Source organism: Haliotis asinina, chromosome 16 (genome assembly GCF_037392515.1).
Source record: "Haliotis asinina isolate JCU_RB_2024 chromosome 16, JCU_Hal_asi_v2, whole genome shotgun sequence".
Lineage (NCBI taxonomy): Eukaryota > Metazoa > Mollusca > Gastropoda > Lepetellida > Haliotidae > Haliotis > Haliotis asinina.
The window spans coordinates 12,182,399-12,205,154 of NC_090295.1; the positions used below are offsets into that span (position 1 = coordinate 12,182,399).

General features: G+C 37.1%; 1 protein-coding gene across 1 annotated transcript in view; it reads right to left on the reverse strand.

Annotated features, from left to right (window-relative positions):
* Positions 1-20,162, reverse strand: part of LOC137268208 (EF-hand domain-containing protein D2-like) — a 265,230-nt gene extending 245,068 nt beyond the window's left edge. The window contains exons 1-4 of the mRNA XM_067802746.1: positions 19,885-20,162; positions 13,157-13,304; positions 11,700-11,837; positions 4,176-10,961 (exon numbers count right to left, since the gene is read on the reverse strand). Coding sequence (XP_067658847.1) covers positions 10,824-10,961; positions 11,700-11,837; positions 13,157-13,304; positions 19,885-20,048 — 588 coding nt within the window. The 5' untranslated portion in view covers positions 20,049-20,162 and the 3' untranslated portion in view covers positions 4,176-10,823. The remainder of the gene's footprint in view (positions 1-4,175; positions 10,962-11,699; positions 11,838-13,156; positions 13,305-19,884) is intronic.
* Positions 20,163-22,756: the final 2,594 nt, after the last annotated feature.

The following is a 22,756-nucleotide window of genomic DNA, read 5'->3' on the forward strand; positions in this document are numbered from 1 at the left end:
TAAAACCAACTTGCAAAAGTACATTTAAATTATTTCTTATGTTACTTTCATGATCCCAACAACTGCAGATTATTTGCTATTCAGAGTAATGTCCCTTAGTCTTATCAGGATATGCTTGGTGTTTCACAGCATCATGTTTTTGTGATTAACCCACACATCTTTCTCAACATAACATCACAATTAGTGCATTAGTTGGTGCATATCCAAAGAGTCAACCAAGTCAGCAAGTCTGACCAGCCGATCCTGTTCGTCGCCTCTTATGCACAGATATACTGGTAGATTTTAGGACGCTGCTATTTATCATAATGGTTGTCCTAGGAAGGAAGCTGTGTAGGAATAGTTCTGATTTCTCACCTAATTGTGTTGTTACTGGACAATCTCTCATGCTCTTGTCGACTCCTTTAACATGTCTGTAAAAGTCTGTATCAGTGATGATGTTAATAATCTTACGGAAAGAAGAGCCTTGGCTCTCTGGGTCATAAACTGTCAAAGCATATTCTTTGACACTGATAGGACGGTCTAAACTGGTATAGGCACATGCCATCACTTGCGGCAAGGCCTGAGCTTGCATCTTGATTCACTTCAGGTTAAATTTCATATGAAATTGTGAGTGAAAGTTAATGAATAACTGATATGCAAGTGTATAGACTGAAGAAAGAATATAAGAGCATGTAATGTACTAATGGACAATAATGGACAAGGTAAGATGTGATGAAATGGCCAATCTAGCTGTCCTGTTGAAGAATCACAATGGCTTTGGCACTCAAAAGAAAACCAACACAAGTTTTAATTACTAGAAAATGTAGTTTATGCATACAAACACTGTGAAATATGCAAAAGTCAACAACACAATATACAAGTCCACATTATTAAATACAGACAGATGTAAATATATGCTGGTTTTGAGCAAACACCAACCTAAGTGAAATTCAAGAGACACACTCAGGTAGTTATTATTCCAGATATGACTACAGAAAACATTCAATATTTATTTCAAAATCTAAAAATCTTGAAAGCACAAATTACTGAATGTTTTTGCAATTTTTCACGAAGTGATCGAACCTATGAATCTGAAAACAAGGTCTTGTCATTGACAGTATTTATTACTTTGTAACACAGTGTACAAGGACTTCAGTGTGTAAGAACAATTCATTGGTCAACTCCCACTTGGGACAGTCCATTATGAGTGAAGGGGTGGAAGACGATAATATCACTAACACCAAGGTAACTTCACAGGTACATATTGAAAAAGATTATAAAAAATGGAAATACAAAAGATGTTTTAGTTAAAAAGTATCTACCCTAATGAAGATTATAAAGATTTGGTAGCAGGGCTACTACAGAAAAAACACCTAATCCTACTAAAACAACTATTTAGAGACCAAAGTTTGACAAACACATCTTGACATCTTGATTACTAGTATATAACACCAAAACTGAAATGGGCTTTGCCAAATTTGAACTTGGTGCCATTTTCACCAAGTCTTGGTGCCAGTCTTGGGACTGTTCTTGACCTACCGCAAGATTTCCACTGCAGGATGTCTGCTGGTATGTATGTACACAGTGGAAGCTGCCAAATCTGGCACTCATTGGGACTGAGGAAGTAATCCCTTTTAGACAACATCCTGGTCCGCAGAGGTGATGATAAATGTACAAGTCACAGACAGGACTTGGATTTTATGCCGGTGTTAACAACTTGCTGGATTAGACAGAAGCCGGTTTTGGCAGCTTCTACTGTACTTATCTTCCAGTGAGTTTGTGTAGTTTTATGCCACAATCAGCAAAATTCCAGCTATATGGTGGTGGTCTGAAAATAATGAACTCTGGACCAAACCAGTGATCAACAGCATGAGTACAGATCTACACAACTGAGATGCGGTGACCTGTGTCATCCACGTCAGCGAGCCTCACCACCAGATCCCATGAGTCGCCTCCCACCAAACTGTTTTGGATTCAAAGAGACATACTGTTCAAAACAAACGACCATTTACTTCTTTCACGTGACTGTAGTTGTAATGTTGAGAGACAACAGATAATACTTCAGCAACATGGCAGAATTGGGGGTTTTAACATTCTTTCACATATTTTCAGAAAAATACCCTAACAAACAAAACTGCATCTTTTTAATTGGATGAAATCAATTTCCAATTTAGGGTTGAAAATTTGTTACACGAAGACTGGAACTAGAAACTATAGCTCAAAAATGCCAATTTCTTTGAAAATATCAAAGTGGGCATCTTTAGTCTTGGTTGGTTTGCAACATGCAGTAAGCAAATGTATTTCCCATCTGAACCACTGTTTTCAGTTTGTTAACAATATCAACTATTCTGTGTCAAATATGGCTGACAAGCTTCAGAACCCGAAATATTTGTGATGTCATTTGACTTATGTGCCATTGATTTGTCCTACATTGATAGTCCTGCAATAGCCATTCTTGATTGATTGATGCATCTGAACTTGAAATATACCTGAAATACTGTCAGGCACAAATGACATTTCTCCATTAAATGTCATGACATAATCCTCGTTGTAATTGCTTCATAACTGCCCTCTGGTGGGAAGATTTATCACAAAATGGCCACTCGTACATTACATGCTTATCAACAACCAACAAAAGGTGGAAAATTGGTCTGTGATCACTTCAACACATCAAAACATATGTACATGCATTGTATCAACCAACATCACCAGCAATACGCTTCATGCATATATACTTGCACCACACTCACAATCAGTATATATTATACAACACAGTTCATAACTGAACAAGTCAAGACACCTGGGTCCGGATCTACAAACTGTTTGTAACGATACAACATTCATAAGCCTATGTAACCCATAGAGTTATGACAGGTCTTAACGTTACAAACACTTTGTGGATTTGGACCCTGTGCCTAGATTTTCAAAGCACTCTTAGCGCTAAGATAGTCGTAGGTGCCATACATTAACATTAACTTACGACTATCTTAGTGCTAAGAGAGCTTCGAAAATCTAGGCTTTGTTTCTTAGACCTTTGCTATATTTTTTGTATGCATGTTTGCTACCCTAACATCCTTTCCAGAAATCATTTTCAATAAAATGTTTTTTTAATCCTTTTCTGATTTCATAAAGCAAGACCTCTGTCTGAACATACAACTGTTTCAAAAGTTACGAAATATGGCGGTCTGAATCAAGTTTCTTCATAATGCCAACTGTGTTTCGAAGGGTGAAGCAACGATGAATACTTTTTCAGTCTGGGCATGAAATATTCCTTCCTAACTCTACTTTGAGCAAATGAATATGGCATTAATTTAATACTCATAAATCAGAGTCAAATACACATTATACAGGGTGTTTACTTGAAATGAAAACAAAAAAGTTCTGTTTGAAATACTAGAACTCAACGTTGACAGGCATACTGAGAAAGTTGTACATGTCTCAGAACAACCACTCAACTTGAAAAGAAGGTACATAGAAAAGGTATTTCATATCTGTAGCATCTCCAAACAAGTGGATGCTTTCGTTCTTCGACTTAACTGTCAACATCCCTAGCAAAGATTGAGTATTTTTATGTGTAGTCCATATGCTCCTTAGTATTGCATAGGATATGCACAAAGCATGAAACAAAAATAAACATATGTACCGGTACTCAACAATATATCTTGTGTTTGCTACAAGGAGAAACATTGTTGATGAAAGCTATCTTGGTGGAATAATTATATTGACAAGAATATAGTAGGACCTTAACCATTCTAGACATTCTTGACATTCAAACAACACATTATTATTCCTACGGTGTCTTGGTTGGTTGGTTGGTTGGTTGGTTAACGCTGCACTCAGCAATATTATATTGCCAACTAAATGGCAGTCTGTATATAATCGAGTCTGGACCACTAGTGTTCCACAGCATGAGCATTGTTCTACACAATTGAGATATGATGACATGTCAGCAAATAAGCAAGCCTTTGTCATCTTGTCTGGTATTAAAGAGAGATGACTAGTAAAACAGCACCTCATTTCTGTAACCTAACTCTGGATCAGTGGTTCTGAGGTGCTGGCAGAATGGCTATCAATTTACATAAAAAGTACCTGACAAATATCCAACCTTGAAGCTAGATACTAAATTCTATTGCCGCCAATTATCCTTGTTTTCACTGAAGTTTACTGACTTTTTTTTAAGGACAATTTTTAAATACATTAAAAAAGTAACCATGGCAACAGTTAACAAATGTTAAGGCAGACATACAAACCTAGCTACATGAGCAACATGATGTAAACAGTAAATACAACAAGTCAACAATAATATTGTCCTTTTTTGCTGCCAATAGATAACACTGCCTTGTCTTGAAACCTTTTTAACTAAATACTCATGTTCAGATACTCCAAATCCCAGTCAACATCAAAAGGACAAATATTTTATTAAATATCAGTGAACTGTATACAAAAGGGAACAAAAATAAAATTGGTTTTTAATACAAAATGGAGAATTTGATGACATGTCCTCAACCTTGGCTAATCCAAATGGTGGGTAGACCTGGGTGTGGACAGAAAATATATAACTTGGTCTACAGTGTAGGATGATGAAAATACAATTAGCATGTCTAGGATACTTTGTAGAAAATCATCTTGATTGTAAAAATCAGTTGAAACATCCATAATCGGCAAGACAAAGCACACAAGCACTGAATTAGCTTATTTCCTCTACAAAACAAGGCTGTAAATATAGCACTTCTAAATCAGCAAGAGTATGACATAGATCTACTCTCAACTCCTGGTATCTCAGCGGCAAACTATATCGTACATGCACTCCACAGGGAGTTGATGATGTATTTACACTTATATGTTGACTTAACTACTATGTCGACGTCGTTGTGGTAGTAGAAGTAGTAGCTGTGACAATCACAACTGTGGTAGCTGAAATAATGCAACCCCATTTTACCTCACGTCCCATAAATTTTGATATGTTTGTTGTTTAACATTGCTTGCAACAATTTTCCAGCTCTATGGCAGTGGTCTACAGTCAGATCTGGACCAGACAATCCTGTGACTGACATCCTGAGCATTAATTATGGTAGTAGTAGTAGTAGTAGTAGTAGTAGTAGTAGTAGTAGTAGTAGTAGTAGTAGTAGTAGTAGTAGTAGTAGTAGTAGTAGTAGTAGTTACCACACCAAAACCTTTCCTGTAAATAATTGAGTCATGGTCATAAAATCCAGTGACTGACATCATGGGTAGTAGTATTCATAGTACTAGTAGTAGTCGTAGCTGTCGTCATAGCAGCAGCAGTAGCAGTATTAGTCATTGTGTTTGTGATTGAAGTAGTTATTTTGTGTTTTGGTCACTGAAATAAAGTTTAAGAGGCAAGCTAGAAAGGTAGCACCCTGTTTATTCTACCAGTCCAATCATCAAGTAACCTTTGATGATACTGACAATTATTATTGTATTAGTTTGCTACAACCTGCTCTGAAATAACATGAATCGACGTCAATTGCACATAAATATAAGGAGGGAAAAGCAAGAAAAACAAAGAATATATGTATAACAAGAAAAACTAAAACGAAACATCACAAAAATCCACAGAAATAGGCATCTGCAATTCTGGCAGCAGATTAATCAAATAATATCTCTCACAAATAGAAGTTATTCACTGCATTGAATTATGAAGCACTATTAAAAGAGCATCAATTCATCTCTGCCAATGCTCTGGTAACAGATGAGCAAGTCACACCACAGCGATGATGGAGTACTGAACTGTGTAATGTAAGGCGAAGAGCAATACAATACTTGGGCCCTAAAGCAGTGGTTCCCTTCAGACAACTCATGTGAAATTTGCCAGAATAGATACACTGAAAAATGCCATTGATGATATCCCAAGGGCTTCTATACCAAAAGACATATATAGCATATTGGCATCTATACCAAAAGGACATTTATCTATACTAGCTTAGCATATGGGCATCTTTTTCCAAAGGATATATATGCCATACAGAGATATACCTCAGGGAAGCATAAACAACATCTGTACCACATACAGTTCAAGGACACACATACACCTTACCATATGGGTTAATACAGCCATATATTACTATGCATATATTACCAGTGAAGCACATAACCATATTCCTTGTTTTCTAAGTATATGTAGCACTCTTTTTTTAAAATATATGACCAAATATATAATGATATCATGACTAACCAATCCACCTGCTCTCATTACATGATAGTAATATGACTGTATTTGCTTAACAAGGAACAATCTAAAGAACAACTGGCCCTGATTTCTCGAAACAAACTTAAGTTTTTACTCAAATCTTAAACTGAGTTTGACAATTTGAAACAGTGGAATTTTTAACTCAGCTGCATTTTTTTAAAATAAAAATGTTCAAACCATCAAAGAAACCTGTCCACAAAATTCAGATTGTCTACTAAGTTTGAGTTTGATACCGATTTCCGTCCATTCTGGAAAATGCATGTGCCTGCATTTCTCAAATTTGAGCAAAAACTTGAACTTAAGTCAAAACTCAGACTTAAGTTTGTTTCGAGAAATCGGATACCGATCAAACAAAATACAACATCTTGACTTCAGGTGAAAACAACAGAATCATCAATATCTTCAAAATAATCAATATTCTCCACTAGTAATGATCATAATGCAAACAAATCAAATCCTTGAAAAGATTAACAATACCAATTTTTTCTCATTTAAATTGAAAAATGTCTTTCCAGCTACCCTGGCCCCGATTTCTCGAAACAAACTTAAGTCTGAGTTTTGACTTAAGTTCAAGTTTTTGCTCAAATCTGAGAAAATGCAAGAACACCCATTTTCCAGAATGAAAGGAAATTGGTATCCAGCTCAAACATAGTAGACAATCTGAATTTGGTGGACAGATTTCTTTAGTTGTTTGAACTTTTTTAGTCTAAAAAATGCAATTGAGTTAAAATTTCAGCTGTTTCATATTGTCAAACTCAGTTTGAGATTTGAGTTAAAACTTAAGTTTGTTTCGAGAAATTGGGCCCTAATCTCATCATGCCATGACAGCATGTCATACCTCTGTCCACAAAGAGATTGTTGTGCTACAGCAGCAAGGAGGCTATGATAAAATATGGAAAATATGACCATCTCAGTTCAGGGACCAGGAAATTATGTCCTACACTACAGGTTTCCACCAGCAGGCTGTATCTCATATCGTGATTTATACAACAAGTGTAGCTCTGCAGGCTGCAGTCATGTCAGGTGCCTATATCAGAAAATAATGCCAAGAGCTAAAGTGACTATAAATTGTGTGCATGCTCAAACAAACTTAAGTTCCACTAAATTATTCTTACCTGAAATCAACATGGTTGATATGCATATCTATGGTAAAGCTTCAGTTATATACACAATACAGATTAACCAAACAAGCTGGATAAATCTTGATGTCCAAGTTAGCCAAGGTGAAGTTTAAATTATGTTGTGATCATTAAAGAGATAGAAAAGAATTAAAATACAGTAAATTATTACAATATTTACAAACACTGTTCATTACAAGTTATATTATTATTACCGAGTTCTTAAACGATTTTGCATCTCTGTATTCCTGCATCTTACCGTTATTGAAAATCAACATTAGAGCAAGACCTTTCGATAAAAATAATTTCCTGCCATGATATTGGTTGAAAATTACTCAACGGGTTGTAAAACCTTACTCGCTCGTTAACCTCCTCACCTCGGTGTCGTGTGTGAAGGTAAACCCATGACTTATAGTTCGCTCCAAAAATTGTCATCTGCATTTAACAAACAAATGTTGTTTTGAAAACTCCATCCCTTGGACAAGTTTGAAATAGTATTACAGACTGAGAGAGTACTACCACCTATTACACTAAATATTTTGCTGAAATGAAAATAAATGAATCAAATCTTATCTGCATTAAGATTTTGACATGTTTTGTTAGAAAATTACACAATAACACCAAAATATGCATCATGGAAATTAATATGCCAAGTGACCAAGTGATCTTTCTGGTTTACAGATCAATCAACTGGAGTCAATCAAATGGAGACCATTCGTACCAGCCATGAATTATGAACAGAAAATAACATGCATAAGTTTCCTGCATACTAAACAACAATAACAAAAAAAACCCAGTTAGTTGAGGCATGTTTGAGTTTGAATTTGGTCATTGATACCTTGGGCAGTGGTTTGATCCCTCAGCCATTACGAGTAGATGTTTCTTGGACGACATTGATTCAGTTTGTTTAATCGAAAATTGACTCTGACACCTTAGTTTCGATTTTCGATAACCATTATCATTATTTTGATTTAATATTTGAATGTCTATTTAAATTATTTTCAGCCAGCCAGAACAGAATACTGACTCCCAACTCGAGCAGTTTTGGAGCTCTGAAATACGGCAAAACATGATAAGCTGACGCTGGGCTAATTATCCCATGAGATTTTGTTAAAAAACATTGCCAAGTTCACTATGGATTTCACAATGAAAAGGCCGATTCTGAGAGTTAGCTGAAATCTGACGTTTTTACTTGTATGGAAAACTGCATTGAAAATGGTCAAACTGAGAGTCCAATATTGAAAACAAAATCATATCGAGGACTGGGTGAATCATTGCAGCCCTAGATAGTACAAATCTTCATATTTGGAATTGGGGGAACAAAACAATGAATGAATGGCTTAGAGGTACAGCTGGGTCAGCTTGACCTCATCAAATGAATACTAATGCATTGTGTGACCATGTCACACCTACTGGGTTTATTATCGTGAAGGGGTGCACCTTTGTCAGTGGATTGTCAACATGTCTGAACAGCTGAGACAAGGTCGCTGTTTAACATTTTCTGTTCCCCTATTTTATGAACTTAACTTGACCTTTTGTACTGGGTCGACCTGAACTACTGGGTCATGCATATGTAGAGTAGTTCAGGTCAAGTTGAACAAGCTGTATGCAACGTTTAACTCCAGCATGGTATCTCAGCGGCGAGCACTATAAAACCAACAAAAGTGACACATGGATGGTTAAACACACCGACAGTGACAGACGCCATTTAAGTGCAGTAACCTTAAACACCACCTTAACCTTTGCCGATTCTGATCTGAGTTAACACTTAAAAGGGGGAATGGAAACTACCATTATCTGAAAATCTACCACAGTTTATCTTAAGCTGTTTGAGATTACTCAAAATGCACTCCTAACCAACAGTATCCACTGTATTTGGGACTGGAGATCAAAGCAAAGGCAAGCACCTGCACAACTATACATATCTCTTTCATTTCACTTAATAAGTGCAATAATCAGTAGAATGAGCAAGTGCGTGAATGACAGAGTATAATTTTACACTACTTTTATCAATATCCCAGCAACAACATTGGAGGGGGCGCCAGAAATGGGCCTCACATGTTATACCCATGTGGGGAATCAAACCCAGGTCTTCAGCATGACAAGCAAACGCTTGAACCAACTGACTATACACTGCCCCATTCTTGGAACAATACTACCCATCTACAGACAGACCACATTCTTTAATAGAGAAATTCATTTTAAACATGAAGCTTAGTAGTGAGACAACTCCACAATGTAATGCCAAAAACGTAAAAGACATCTTCATGCCAGAAGGAATCTGTAAACCACAAAATCGTGAAACATGGTCCTGGTATTATTTCATATAAATATAATCAACAGACCCTGTAAAGTATTACGCAAAATAACATTAATACTGTAATCAGATCCATAAAAAAAGCACCTAAGGATGATCACCAATGATTAATGTTATACAGAGCAAAAAAATAATACAAAATTAATTCATAACTGAGGGTGTTGTGGTAATGGAATGACAAATATTTGATAAATCAATAAACATTACACAGTATATCTCATATCATCAATACTTTCAAGCAAAATATATTTTTGATGAAATCAATATATATAATTAACTGCTTTAATTGAAATCACAGTCTTAAACCTTACAGAGCTCGATTTAAGAAACGTTAACTTACCCGCACCAGGTGCAACCTAAGATATAAACCTAGTTGCACAAGCAAATTCTAGCTGCATTGCTCTTATTGCAATATGTAGATGCAATTTCAGAAGTTTACCCACTCAATAAATGACTTGCACCTCGTGCAAGTTAGACGAATAACAAAATTGCTCTTTGTAATATTGGGTTGCACCAGTGCAAGTAACAAAGCACTAAACCGAGCTCTGGCCATTGTTCACACTTCCTGTTCCCTTTTCATCAACAAGATGCAAATGAGAAATACAATTTTTAAGTTTCCACATGACATCTTGTATAACATTGTCTCACATAAGCTTATAATCTTTCAGGATATGTTACATTCTTATTTCTGTTTCCATCTTGTAATCATACAGGCAGGATATTGAGCATAAAATATGTTATTATGACACATATATGATTTCATGAGAATTACTATCATACACACCATCGCTATCTCCAAATATTACACAACAGCATGGGTGTAATGTTCCAGTGCACTATCACCAATAAAGAACAATAAACATGGTTGAACATTCAACTGTACAGTCCTCTTTTGCAGTTATTGAACAATTTCAGAATTACTTCCAGATAAATATCATGTCTTAATTATGTCATCAAAACATTAAATGAACTACAACTCTTTTCTACATGTCCTGGCAAAACCAACTAATTTACACCCCTAAACAGAAGTTTTCCTTTCTTTCCATGATATAAACCAATAATTAATTCTTGAATTATTTCCTAGACAGCCATATTCTACTTGTGAGTGAAACTTCACTTCCTTATTCTATATTCCTTATCCATATATTGAGAGTTCTCTCCCTTTATCTTTTTCCTCTGTTCGTGTGGGATGTGATCTCCCTTACTGCTGACCAAACACTTCCCTTTTTGCCTTGAAAGCTTGTCGTCTTTCTTTGGCCTCTTCTGCTTCTCGTTTCTTATCTTCCTGCTCTTGGCGAATCTCATCTTCAAATTTGCTCTGAATGGTTTGTGTCTTGATCTGCACCAAGAACGAGAACTTAGTAATGCTTGACTCAGCCCATCAACAGGAAAAGTGCAATATTTTGTAACTGATATTATATCAGTTTCATTTACGTACAACTACAACACATAAGCATAATATGATACATTTAGTATCAAGATTTCTTTCTCAGTTTCTGGCAATAACCTTTTGTAATTGAGAATATAATTTTAGTAATATTGCAGCAATATCATGGTGGTGGGCACAAGGAAAAGACATCATATGTCATACCTAAGTGGGCAAAAGGACTACTAAAGGCTGGGGCATCTTTCCACCACACACAAACTTTAAAATACTTCTAAATACTGTTTTTCTACCATTTGTCTGATTGGGGATGTTTCAACTGCAACTGTCCTTGGCATTTTGCCTGTTATTAAACCATCCTTGTTTGACATAGATAATTCCTTGTCTATTGCCAACAAAATTAAATGAAACAATCAGAACTAATATAACCACACAACAATCCTACACATAACTGATAATCAGAACTATTGAATTTACAGAGAACATTAGCCGTGCTGATTTATGAAGAACATAAGAACTGCTGACCTAGAGAAGATCATCCGAATTGCTGACTTAGCAAAGAACATCAGAACTGCTGACTTAGCAAAGAAGATCAAAATAGCTGACTCAGCAAGAACATAAGAACTGACTTAGCCAATTCCACTGCTAAACTGTTAATTTAGCAAAGAAAATTCAAGCTACTAACAAAATTACCTTAGCTTCAAAGAAATCCTTGGCTCCTCGGACTCCTGTCTCATCAACATCGATCTCGGAAACGTTGGCATACAGCTCGTACAGACCACTACCTTCATCCAACTCGCCAGCAGCAGCCTTGCGGAATATCAGCAGGAACTGAAGGGGTAATGGAATTGTGGGATATATTGGGATTGTGTTTGAAAGAAGCATCAAAACAATACCAGTACATTGAACAGTTATGACATGACCGGGACTGTTTCCTGTTATCTTACACCAGGTGAAATAGAACATAAAAAATATAACTGGAATTAAGTGAGAATTCATTTGACCTTGTCTTAACATAGTGACACATTCATCGCATGATGGTAAAACAAAAGCCAGATAGATCTAAAAATTTGCCTGTGGAAAGAATTAATCATGATTCACTCACCACAGACCAACAGCAGACTGGGCATGACAATCAAGTAAGCATGAAACACCTTTCAAGGATGCAAACCTTGTTCCAATGCACTTTTGCAAGTTTCTTTCTGTTGTATGTTAATAAAGCCACTATGTCACACCACACTTCCCTAAAAATATACTCCGAGGTTAATGCATTTCTCTCAATAATACTAACTACCAACCCTCAGGCAAACAACCATATAATTTATTTTAACAAAATATGTCTTTCTATTACAACATTAAATTAGAAAGTTCAGAGGAATTAAGAAATGTTGTACTAAATCAACTTTTGTGCAAACAGCCAAATGAACATATTTCAAGCAAACCTGATAGAGTATGTCCCTTAGAGAATTCTTTAAGAAAACCCTAAGCACAGCTTGTGACTGAAACCACTTCCGCAATTGTTTACATTCCACTGTATGGCAGGTGTTCTGTTTCGTAGCTGTTAGTCTCATTCAAAGTTTCAGATATCGATTTCAGGCAAGTTGCAAGGGATAATAAGTCTTATATTGCATCTATAGGAACCTAAAGTGAGTACTTAAATCTATGACATGGAGTACATATATTATAAAACTGTTTGTGATGGCCATATTGGTTTGAACTGACACACAGTGATTATTAACATATGTGCGTGCATGCAGAAATATTCCAGCTGGTATATGGTAGTGGTCTGTAAATAATCAAGTCTGGACCAGACAATTGCGGGCATGTGTGCCTGTTGGATTGGAAGCAGGAAAAGGAGACAATGAGATTTGTGGATGTCAGCATCAGTATTTTGAGTGAGTGTGATGATGGTTGGAAACGACAGAGAAGAGGGGTAGGGATGGAGGAAGAATGATAACATTTGTGGATGTGAGTGACATTATATTGAGGAACACACATTTTCCCCCAACAGACACATTTTACTGACTACATACCCATTATGCCAAGCACCAGGCAGGGTAACAAGAAGTTTCACATTTTAATGCCTTTTTATCGACAACACCACAAAGGTGGATGAACGAAATGGAAAGAGTAAAAGATGAAGAAGGTACTTCTCTATAGCTGATCTTGGAGTCTTTGTCCTCATCCACTTCATTAATCATGTTCTTCAGGGAGACATGAGTCTGGGGGGCTCCAAGCTTCTCCATCATCAGCTTCAACTCCATCAGGTCAATAAACTTGTCATTGTTCACATCGTACCTGTAAAAGAGGTTAACAATGGATACATTGTTACACTCCCTCAAGAAGGCAGCTTGGAGCTTTGAGGCTCAGATGAGAGATGAGTTAAGTTTTTTTGTCACTTTCAGTCTAAGTAAACTTAGTCTTTATTATTCGTTACACTCTTCAACTGAGTCCAACCAACCCTAGTAGGAGTTCGCGTCAGGTAACCTTGAGCGACCTATGACTGTCCAATCAAACGCAAACAGATTTGGTTCTAGCAATATTCCTAATATATCAGAGGGGAGCACCTAAAATGGGCTTTTCACATTGTACCCATGTATTCTTGTGGGGGATCAAACTGGGTTTTCAGCGTAATGAGCGCACACTCTAACCACTTAGCTCACCCATCGCCTCTTTGAACTTTGATGTTAACCAGGAGTGATAGAAGAAACCAAAGTAAGGGGTAGTTTGGTTTGTATATATATCTGTGAGTGTTTTTTATTATTTACATTATGGATGATACTTTGCAGAAAGTGGTTACTTTCAAACTTTTAAATTGAAGACTTTCAAAATCGCATTCATACAGACAACATCATCTGAACTACAGCTTGGTCGACCCGTGAAGGTCCCGGGGTAGAATAGGCCTTCAGCAACCCATGCTTGCCATAAAAGGTGACTATGCTTGTCGTAAGAGGCGACTAACGGGATCGGGTGGTCAGACTCACTGACCTGATTGACACATGTCATCGGTTCCCAATTGCGCAGATCGATGCTCATTGTTGATCACTGGACTGTCTGGTCCAGACTCGATTATTTACAGACCGTCGCCATATAGCTGGAATATTGCTAAGTGCGACGTAAAACTAAACTCACTCACTCACTCACTACAGCTTGTTCTGAACTACTCTACACATGCATGACCCAGGAGTGAGCGAGTGAGTTTAGTTTTACCCTGCACTCAGCAATATTCCAGCTATATGGCCATGGTCTGTAAAAAATTGAGTCTGGACTGGACAATCCAGTGATCAACAACATGAGCATCGATCTGCGGAACTGGGAACCGATGACAAGTGTCAACCAAGTTAGTGAGTCTCACCACTCGAATCCATTAGCCGCCTCTTACGACAAGCATAGTCTCCTTTTATGGCAAGCATGGGTTGCTAAAGGCCTACTCTACCCTTGGACATTCACGGGTACATGACCCAGGAGGTCAAATGGCACAAACATCAGTAAATTCATTAAATTGGGGCGCTGAGTATGTTATATTAATGCTGGCTTTGGGCGAGGCAAGGATATATGGACTCGTAGGACAACTTGTCCCGAAAAACGGAAAACTTCTGAGAAAAAGTCATTTCATTTTTAACTGAACTCTTTATACAGACATATGCCATCTGTGTTGTTTTACTAACTTTTCTATGTACAGACAATAAATACTTTCATAAACTGTACAGACAATGGACACTTTCAGAATCTGAATCACTCTTGCTATCACTCTCTACACCTATTTCAGTTATCACTGGAAACACCAGTTGCTGCTGCAGCTCACAGACTTAAAGCCCAAATCAGAAACATTAAACTGTCTGAAGCTTCTTGTTTAAACGACTTAAATACAGTTTGGACATTACTGGTAATTTTTCCACACTGGCATGTCAAATGGCGACGTTGGCTCGGCTGTTCAGACAAGCTGACAATCAACTGACAAAGGTGCACCCCCTCACAATAATAGACCCTACCAGTTGTGACAGGGTCATGCAATGCATTAGTGTTGACTTGATCAGGTCAAGCGGGACAAGCTGTAGGCCTTGATGTAAGCTTAAACAATTTAAGCATTGTGTACTTAGTTTTGAATTTGTACTGGCACTTTCTGAAAACAGAGGGCTAACTATAAGCCACTGGGTAGGTTCTGAATAAACCCATGTGAGGTATTACTTAAAAAAATGGGTTTGGCAAAGACAGATCAATGAAAGTGTCAAAAAATAGGTTGATATACTGAACATGTTTTTTTTCTTAACTTTTGTTGCAGTAGGGAAATCAAATAATAAATTACATATCTGGGCCCGCTTGCACAGAGCAATCTTAGTTACAATCAATCTTAGGCCCCTACAATCAACTTTACAATCACCATACAATTGCCCTAATCCACATGCACAAAGACAATCTTAAGACATCATGGATTTAAGATCGCGATCTTAACTAAGATTGAACTCTTCAACGTTGGACGTAGAAATTTCTTAAACTCGACTCCTGTCTACAGTTGTCTTCAAGTGCGCATAGCATGCAGCGTAAATACAACATGGAACTGGTTACTGCACACAGATGACATTCCTTCTTTAATCGCACCTTGCAGATTTTTCATGACAACAAATATAAAAAAAAAAACAAACAAAAGAAAAACCCAAACAACCCCAACCCACAAATCTTTGAAGTAAATAATAACGTTGAAGGAAACAATAACGTAGAAGGTAACATGTATAATCACTCGTACCTCAGGGGTATTTTTTCTACATTCTAATTTTTTTATGAACTAAACATGTGATACTGCAACCACAGAAATATCATGTTTTATGCAAATACAGTAGAACATGGATATAGCGAACACGGATATAGTAAACAAATTTAAAAGTCCCGTCAATGGTCCCTTTATAATATCATTAAAATTATACGTGAATAACGAACTCGTGAGTAGCGATTCACGAACTCATGAGTAGCGAATTAACGGTTATAGCGAACTGATTTCGTGACCCCAAGCCCAATTAACGACGTGAGTAGCGAACTCACTCAGTGTCAGCTCAGTGTCAACTCAGCAACTTAGCGGTATACATCAACCTTGTGGGCAGTGAATCAACATTGCTTAACCTCGTTGGCGGTGAATCAACATTGTTTAACCTCGTTGGCGGTGAATCAACATTGTTTGATAGTCATTAATTAATTAACAAAAGAAACACATCGTGTTTAAAAGCTTGACTGATACACAGATCTTCAGTTCGCTCGTCGCTGTGGCAGGCAAACGTAGCCCATGTATATACGTGTCTCTTCATCTCTATAAGCCAATATGGCGGTCAAACGTGAATAACGAACAACGGATATAGCGAACTAAATCCCTTGGTCCCTTGGAGTTCGTTATATCCGTGTTCTACTGTACTGAAATACAAAAAAATACATTAACAGATTGGGTCTTGAGTTATTGACCTAATAATCATGAAATTAAAAGATAACGCATTAATAAAATTTCCTTATGACATAACACCTAAATGTACCATGATTTGTCAGTGACTGTCAGTTGAACATGGTTTGGCATCGGTGTTATTTGGAGTAAAATCCCATATATATCCCACAAGCATTAGATTTGTAAAGATATGAAAGTGTGACATGACTGTGGGAGTGTTTCTTGATAATTATTTTTTCGCTTTGTTAAAAAAAAAATCACATACCCCAGCTAGTGTATTTTTCTGTTTGAAAAATACTTGTATTATATTTAAAAAATATAGAATAAAACTTTTGTCTCTCGTCAGATTCAATTTTTACAAGTAGAAAAAAACATAATTTTGAACTTTATCCAACTGTAGATTATTTCAATGATAAACTAAGACAAAATCATTAACCGAAAAGAAATATGTGGATATCTGTTCTGTCACTACAGAACATGCATTGTATTTGGGCATGGCAGATTTTACGGCAACGGCATAATCTACAAAGGGAAAAAACTCCCATCTTGCATAAAAACTAAAATTAGCTGCCCTGGAGTTATTGAAAAGGTCATGGCCACTGCTAATCGCATGCAGACACCTTTCGTTAGATCTACTATCCTTTCTTTGTTTATCAAAAAGGTATGGTGTTCATACTTTTTCCAACACTGAACCGGGTAAGAATTGTACTCTATGATATCGACTCGATAATAATGTTGTTCACTACCGCAAATAACGATATTTCTGACGTTAAATCGATGTTGCATTCTCTGTGTCGCTGAAGTGTCAAGGCGAATCATACAGTTTTATGCAATATGAAAGCAATCCCCAAACGTAAAGCTAATTATTTGCGTGAAAATGACACCAACTTGGACGCCATTTTGCTACTGACTACAATGATCTTAGCAACATAAAACACAACTTTGCAGATTCTGATATCTTTCGGTATGCACTTACAGAAACATATCGTCAAAAATGCCAATTCAACGTTGGAAAAAATGCGATGAAAAAAAAAAGACCGCCAAAATCAGAGTTCAAACAGTTCACTAAATTTCCCCCAGTGCTGGGGGTTAAAGTGGTTTCAACAGCTCTCTGCTGCGCTGCGCCCATAACGCATGTGCAGTGAATAGGTTTGCGGGGCTTGAAACAGTATGCATGCCTGGAGTCTGAGGTTGTGAGCAGTAGTCTAATCTTGGTTGATTGTGGTAAGCAGCCTCTGCCACAGGGAAAACTCAGTGTCTGGTTTATTGACACCTATATGTCTGCCTGCCTGTCTGATAAAGACAACATGCAATACACAGCTTCAATCATTGACCACATGCAATTTGAACTTAACACCTATCAGGCTATACGCCATAAGCAACATAATTGATTTATGACTTGTGTACCCAAGCCCTGCCTATGTCACATTATGTAATTAGGCAGGTGTGATACTTGTACACATGACATGTTCTTACATCTGTGGGTTGCAAACAAACTACATCCATTTTTCTTGGATGACTGGATCTGATGGAAACTGGTGCAAACTCTTGTCAGTTTCAAGTCCTGTTTTGTACTTGGACAAATGACAGTTACGCAGTAGTTCACCGTCTCTACTGAGGTGATTTTTGATAGGAGCGAATGCAAATTCAGAGAACACGTATTTACAAAACCCATGTCTATATACATTCTTTATGGATAACAACTTCTTCTAGTGTACATGATTTTGTTGGACAATGGTATATGAATCCATACTGAAATGATAAATCAAGTACAATAAAAGAAGTTGTTATCCATAAGGAATCTTTTTTTCTTCTAAAATGCCCATCAAGCAGATAATCTTACTGTACACACAATGAGCCCTCAGCAAATGAACCAGCCAATCGGAAGCCGTCGTTACACTTGAGTACACACCCACTCGCCATGACTGAGTTTGGTCTCACGAGGTCTTCGTTTCGAGGGAAACAAGTACAAAATATTGCACTTTTGAATCGCGATTGTACGCTTCAAATTTTGTGAATTTGTTTTTTAACAAGCAGCAATGTATATTATATGCCACAAACAAGTGATAATTGTGTTTTAATTATGATTGATTTTTTTGTTGCATGTGACCTTAAATATATCATGATATATATGTATAGATCCATTACAGAACAAGCATACAAGGATATAGGGGACAAACAAATTATAATCATTGATTTTGCAAGTGTGTGTGTGTGCATGAGTGATCCACATCGTACATGCTCCTCATAAAAGTCATCATCAGTTATTTATGGTCCCCAAGTCGGCCAATGATGATGACAATAACAAGACATAAAGAAGAAGGAACGTACATATCACATGTAAGTCAACACTCATCATGTTCCGACAAAGACAGGTACCAGTAAACATCCTGCTTTAGTTACACCAACTAATATGGCTCAACATTAGAATGTACTTGACCCTGTTATTCATCAGTCATGTTGCTGTCACATCTCCTGCTGTGTAACCATGGCAACAAACTATCAACTGTGATCTTTGCTCTTGTATTAAAGAGGTGAGGAAAAATTTTAATTAGTAATCATGGCAATCTACAGATCAGTTATTATCTTATTGCCAATGGTTTGCTTGTTTTTTGTGTTTGTGTTAAAACCCTGCAACTGCTTTCCATGTGCTGCACATTCCTAGTTGAGAAAATCTCTTAAGGAACGTGAAATGACATGACGAATATGTTGATATAGGCTTTCCTGGAATGTTTGACTTTGTGTGTCTATTTACTTTGTAGTTAAATCTATAAAACAATGACATGTCAACTTCAAAAATACTCTTGACTGAATTCCAGTTTGCTTTACATGTCTTGACAGTGTTTTGTTAAATCTCATTGAAATTGTACATATATATTTATATCCTCCTTGTCTTTACATTTCTATCAGTGATTATGCTTGATACAATTTGTAAAAGAAAACTTTTACATGTTTCAGGATATTTGAACCTCCTGTTTGTTATGGCATTCTTCCAGATTTCTATACAATTGCAAAATTAAAAGAAATACAAACTCAAAAAACATCTTTAAGACATTTGGGTAAACAATCATTTAGTCAGTCAACATCATGGAAAATCTATGAATAAGATCTTCTGGCTATAAATCATTTCACCACTGGAACTATTTAATTGCGTTTGATTACAAATGATTGCGACGACTTGAATATCTATGACAACAAACATGACATAGACAACTCATCTTTAAAATACACTCTTCATTTGCCACGCCCCCTGTCAAGCTGAAAACATGTGCTTGTATTGTTGTAAAGATATGTATGTAGGTCATCACTGAGAGGTCTCTTCACGCATTCTGTTACAGGGAAGTGAATTGTCTACGACTTATCTGCGTCTATAGGGGGTGTCTTTATAAAACCTAGATCGCTATAGTCTGTGGGTGGTTTATGCACAATAACAACGAATTCGAAAAAACTTACTTTTTAAATGTCTTTTCGAAATCTTTGATTTGCTTCCGACTGAACTCTTTGAATTCGGTGTAAGGATTAAAGACACGTGCTGAGGGCAGTGAGCCTTCTTCTATTCCATCATTGATATTGTTTCTTCTCTGCAGTTTCTTGGCAAGCTCTTCGGTTTCGGACATTTTTCAGTTAGTGATCGGAGACCTATCGCTACGGGCTTTGACACACGGAGCAGCTTGAATGGCTTCCGTTCGGCTTGGGGATTTCCTCGTCACGTGATACCAAAAATATGACGTAGCACGTGAAAGGTCGGAGGTCAGAATGGTGTTTTCCAAATACGGAAATAGCGTGACGAAGTGTCTTGAGCGACAGCTGAGTATCCTGTGATTTCTTTGTCATTTTTTAGCTAAACGTTGTATTTGTTCAACATAGTGCAAGAAACAAACCAATTACATTTCTGTATGTTATTGAATTCTTCAAATTCGCCTTCTAACTCGTACACTGAGGTTCAAAACGACCACCTGCTGAATTTCACATTTAGTTTTAAGTAGATGCAGCGTTACTCTCAGCAGAGACCATATAATAGATCTATTATATGGTCTCTGCTCGCAGTGTAGAACTTGCATTTAAGTTGCTATTGCGTTTAAATGTCATGTCATGCAGTGTTCCGAGTAATTGCATCTAAGTGATCATCAGCTCAAGAAGTTCTGCTCATCTGACGAGACTGATTTTAGACTATTTTTAGTGAGCATCGGCTTGTAAACAAACATTTGACCAACCAAGCTCAGAAACACTGGAGGTAAAACTTCACCACAGGGGTGAAAAATCTGGTTTTAATGTGAGTTCTCAGCGAATGCTGGTTTCTTTGCTTGTAGGATGGTGGGGTAGCCTAATGGTTAAAGTGTTTTCTTGTCATGCCAAAGACCAGGGTTCGATTCCCCACGTGGGTACAATGGGTGAAGCTCATTTCCCCAAGTTGTGATATTGCTGGAATATTGCTACAGGCGGAGTAAAATCATTCTCGTTCACTTTCCGTACTATCTTCATGTGTGTTCAGCTTTTTCCTGCACGTACTGAACATTCATCATATTTGTTCACTTACCAATGGCCATAGATTCTGCATATGTAACTAACTGTACACAGTTTGACGTCACATTTTGCTCTGAACAAAATCCATGACAGCACAATTCATCCTGAGAGACCATCACTTCCATGACTACACAATTCAGTGAGTGAATGGGTGAGTTTAGTTTTACGCCGCACTCAGCAATATTCCAGCTATATGGTGGCGGTCTGTAAATAATCGAGCCTGGACCAGACAATCCAATGATCAACAACATGAGTATCGATCTGCGCAATTGGGAACCGATGACATGTGTCAACCAAGTCTGCGAGTCTGACCACCCGATCCCGTTAGTCGCCTCTTACAACAAGCATAGGCGCCTTTTATGGCAAGCATGGGTTGCTGAAGGCCTCCTCTACCCTGGGGCCTTCACGGGTCACAACATTCAACCTGAGTGACCATCATCTCCACAATAACACGATTCATCCAGAGTAACCATCAGCCACCTTTATTTCTGAGCCTGTTTTTTCTGAGTTGTGTTATTAAATGGTTGGTTACGGTAAATGTACATTGTTTCATGCCTAATATTTTTCCACTCCAGGGAGTGGTGGGGAAGGATACTGGTTAAAGCGTTTGCCGGACATCCATTTCCGTTGCCCCAACCTGTGATATTGCTGGAATATTCTTAATCTTATCTTGATCTCATTTTGTCGTTTTTATACTTCCATATCAAATAATACAAATGTCACGAGTAGATAAAAATACTGAAATAATATATGGCCATTTGGACTCTTTTTGTGTGGCCATTTTGACTTTTTGGTATGGCCATTTTGACTAGGGGTTGTGGCCATTTTTAGTTTTTTGTGTGGTCATTTTGACTAAGGTCAGAGTGGTTCTTTTGTGGTGTGGTCATTTTGACCCGTTCCCTTTTTATGTCACATCCACTTACATTAGAAGATGCGGCTTAGAGTTCATAAACGCTGGATTCTCAGTTTAATTTCAGTGTGGGTAATAAACAGAATAACCCACGAGGTTTGAGTCATTACAGGAATTATGTCACACTTGAATACAACATATTTCTCAAATCACTCGTAGCTCATGGAATATTCTCTAAATATATTTTGGAGGAATTTTAAGCTAAAAGCACGTTAAATTAGGTACCGCATAAAATATATTTACGTTTTCGACCTTGATAAAGCCAACATACGCTTGGGTTACGTGGTTCTTATAGTAATAACGAATTGTCTTGTCAACACAACATATGACGTCACTGGATATGACGTCAGATGCCTTCTTTATCTACGCCATTTTGTTTGGTGATTAAAACGTCACATGGTAGACATAAATCAACTTGGATTTAATATTTCAGGTATGTAATCGAATTAAACACTATGCTGGTCATATGTGCATAAATGTTTTAAATGTATAAACTACAGAATAATAGTTTTTATACAGAATAATCATGTACCATAATTGTGAACATTATAAGTGATAGATTATTGTCAGTGAAAATATTTTAACTCGGTACTTAGAAATTAGATAACTGTGTATGAATTTGTTCGTAAATAGGATTTTTTTTCTGGGGTTAGTTTTAACAACCTCTAAAATTTTCTCGTCCGTCCATTTCGAGGTGTTTTCCCTCGAACCACGAACTGTCAACTTGTCAGTGGTTGATCTGTTAATTTCTAATATTTCAAAAATCTTACGGCCACTAACACCATCATTTGACAATTGTAATATTAGTTTTTTTCTTCACATCGTAACTCAATTCTTTCCCTCTCGGTGCCATGTACAAGTAGACGACAAATAATTTCAAGGAGGTGTAAC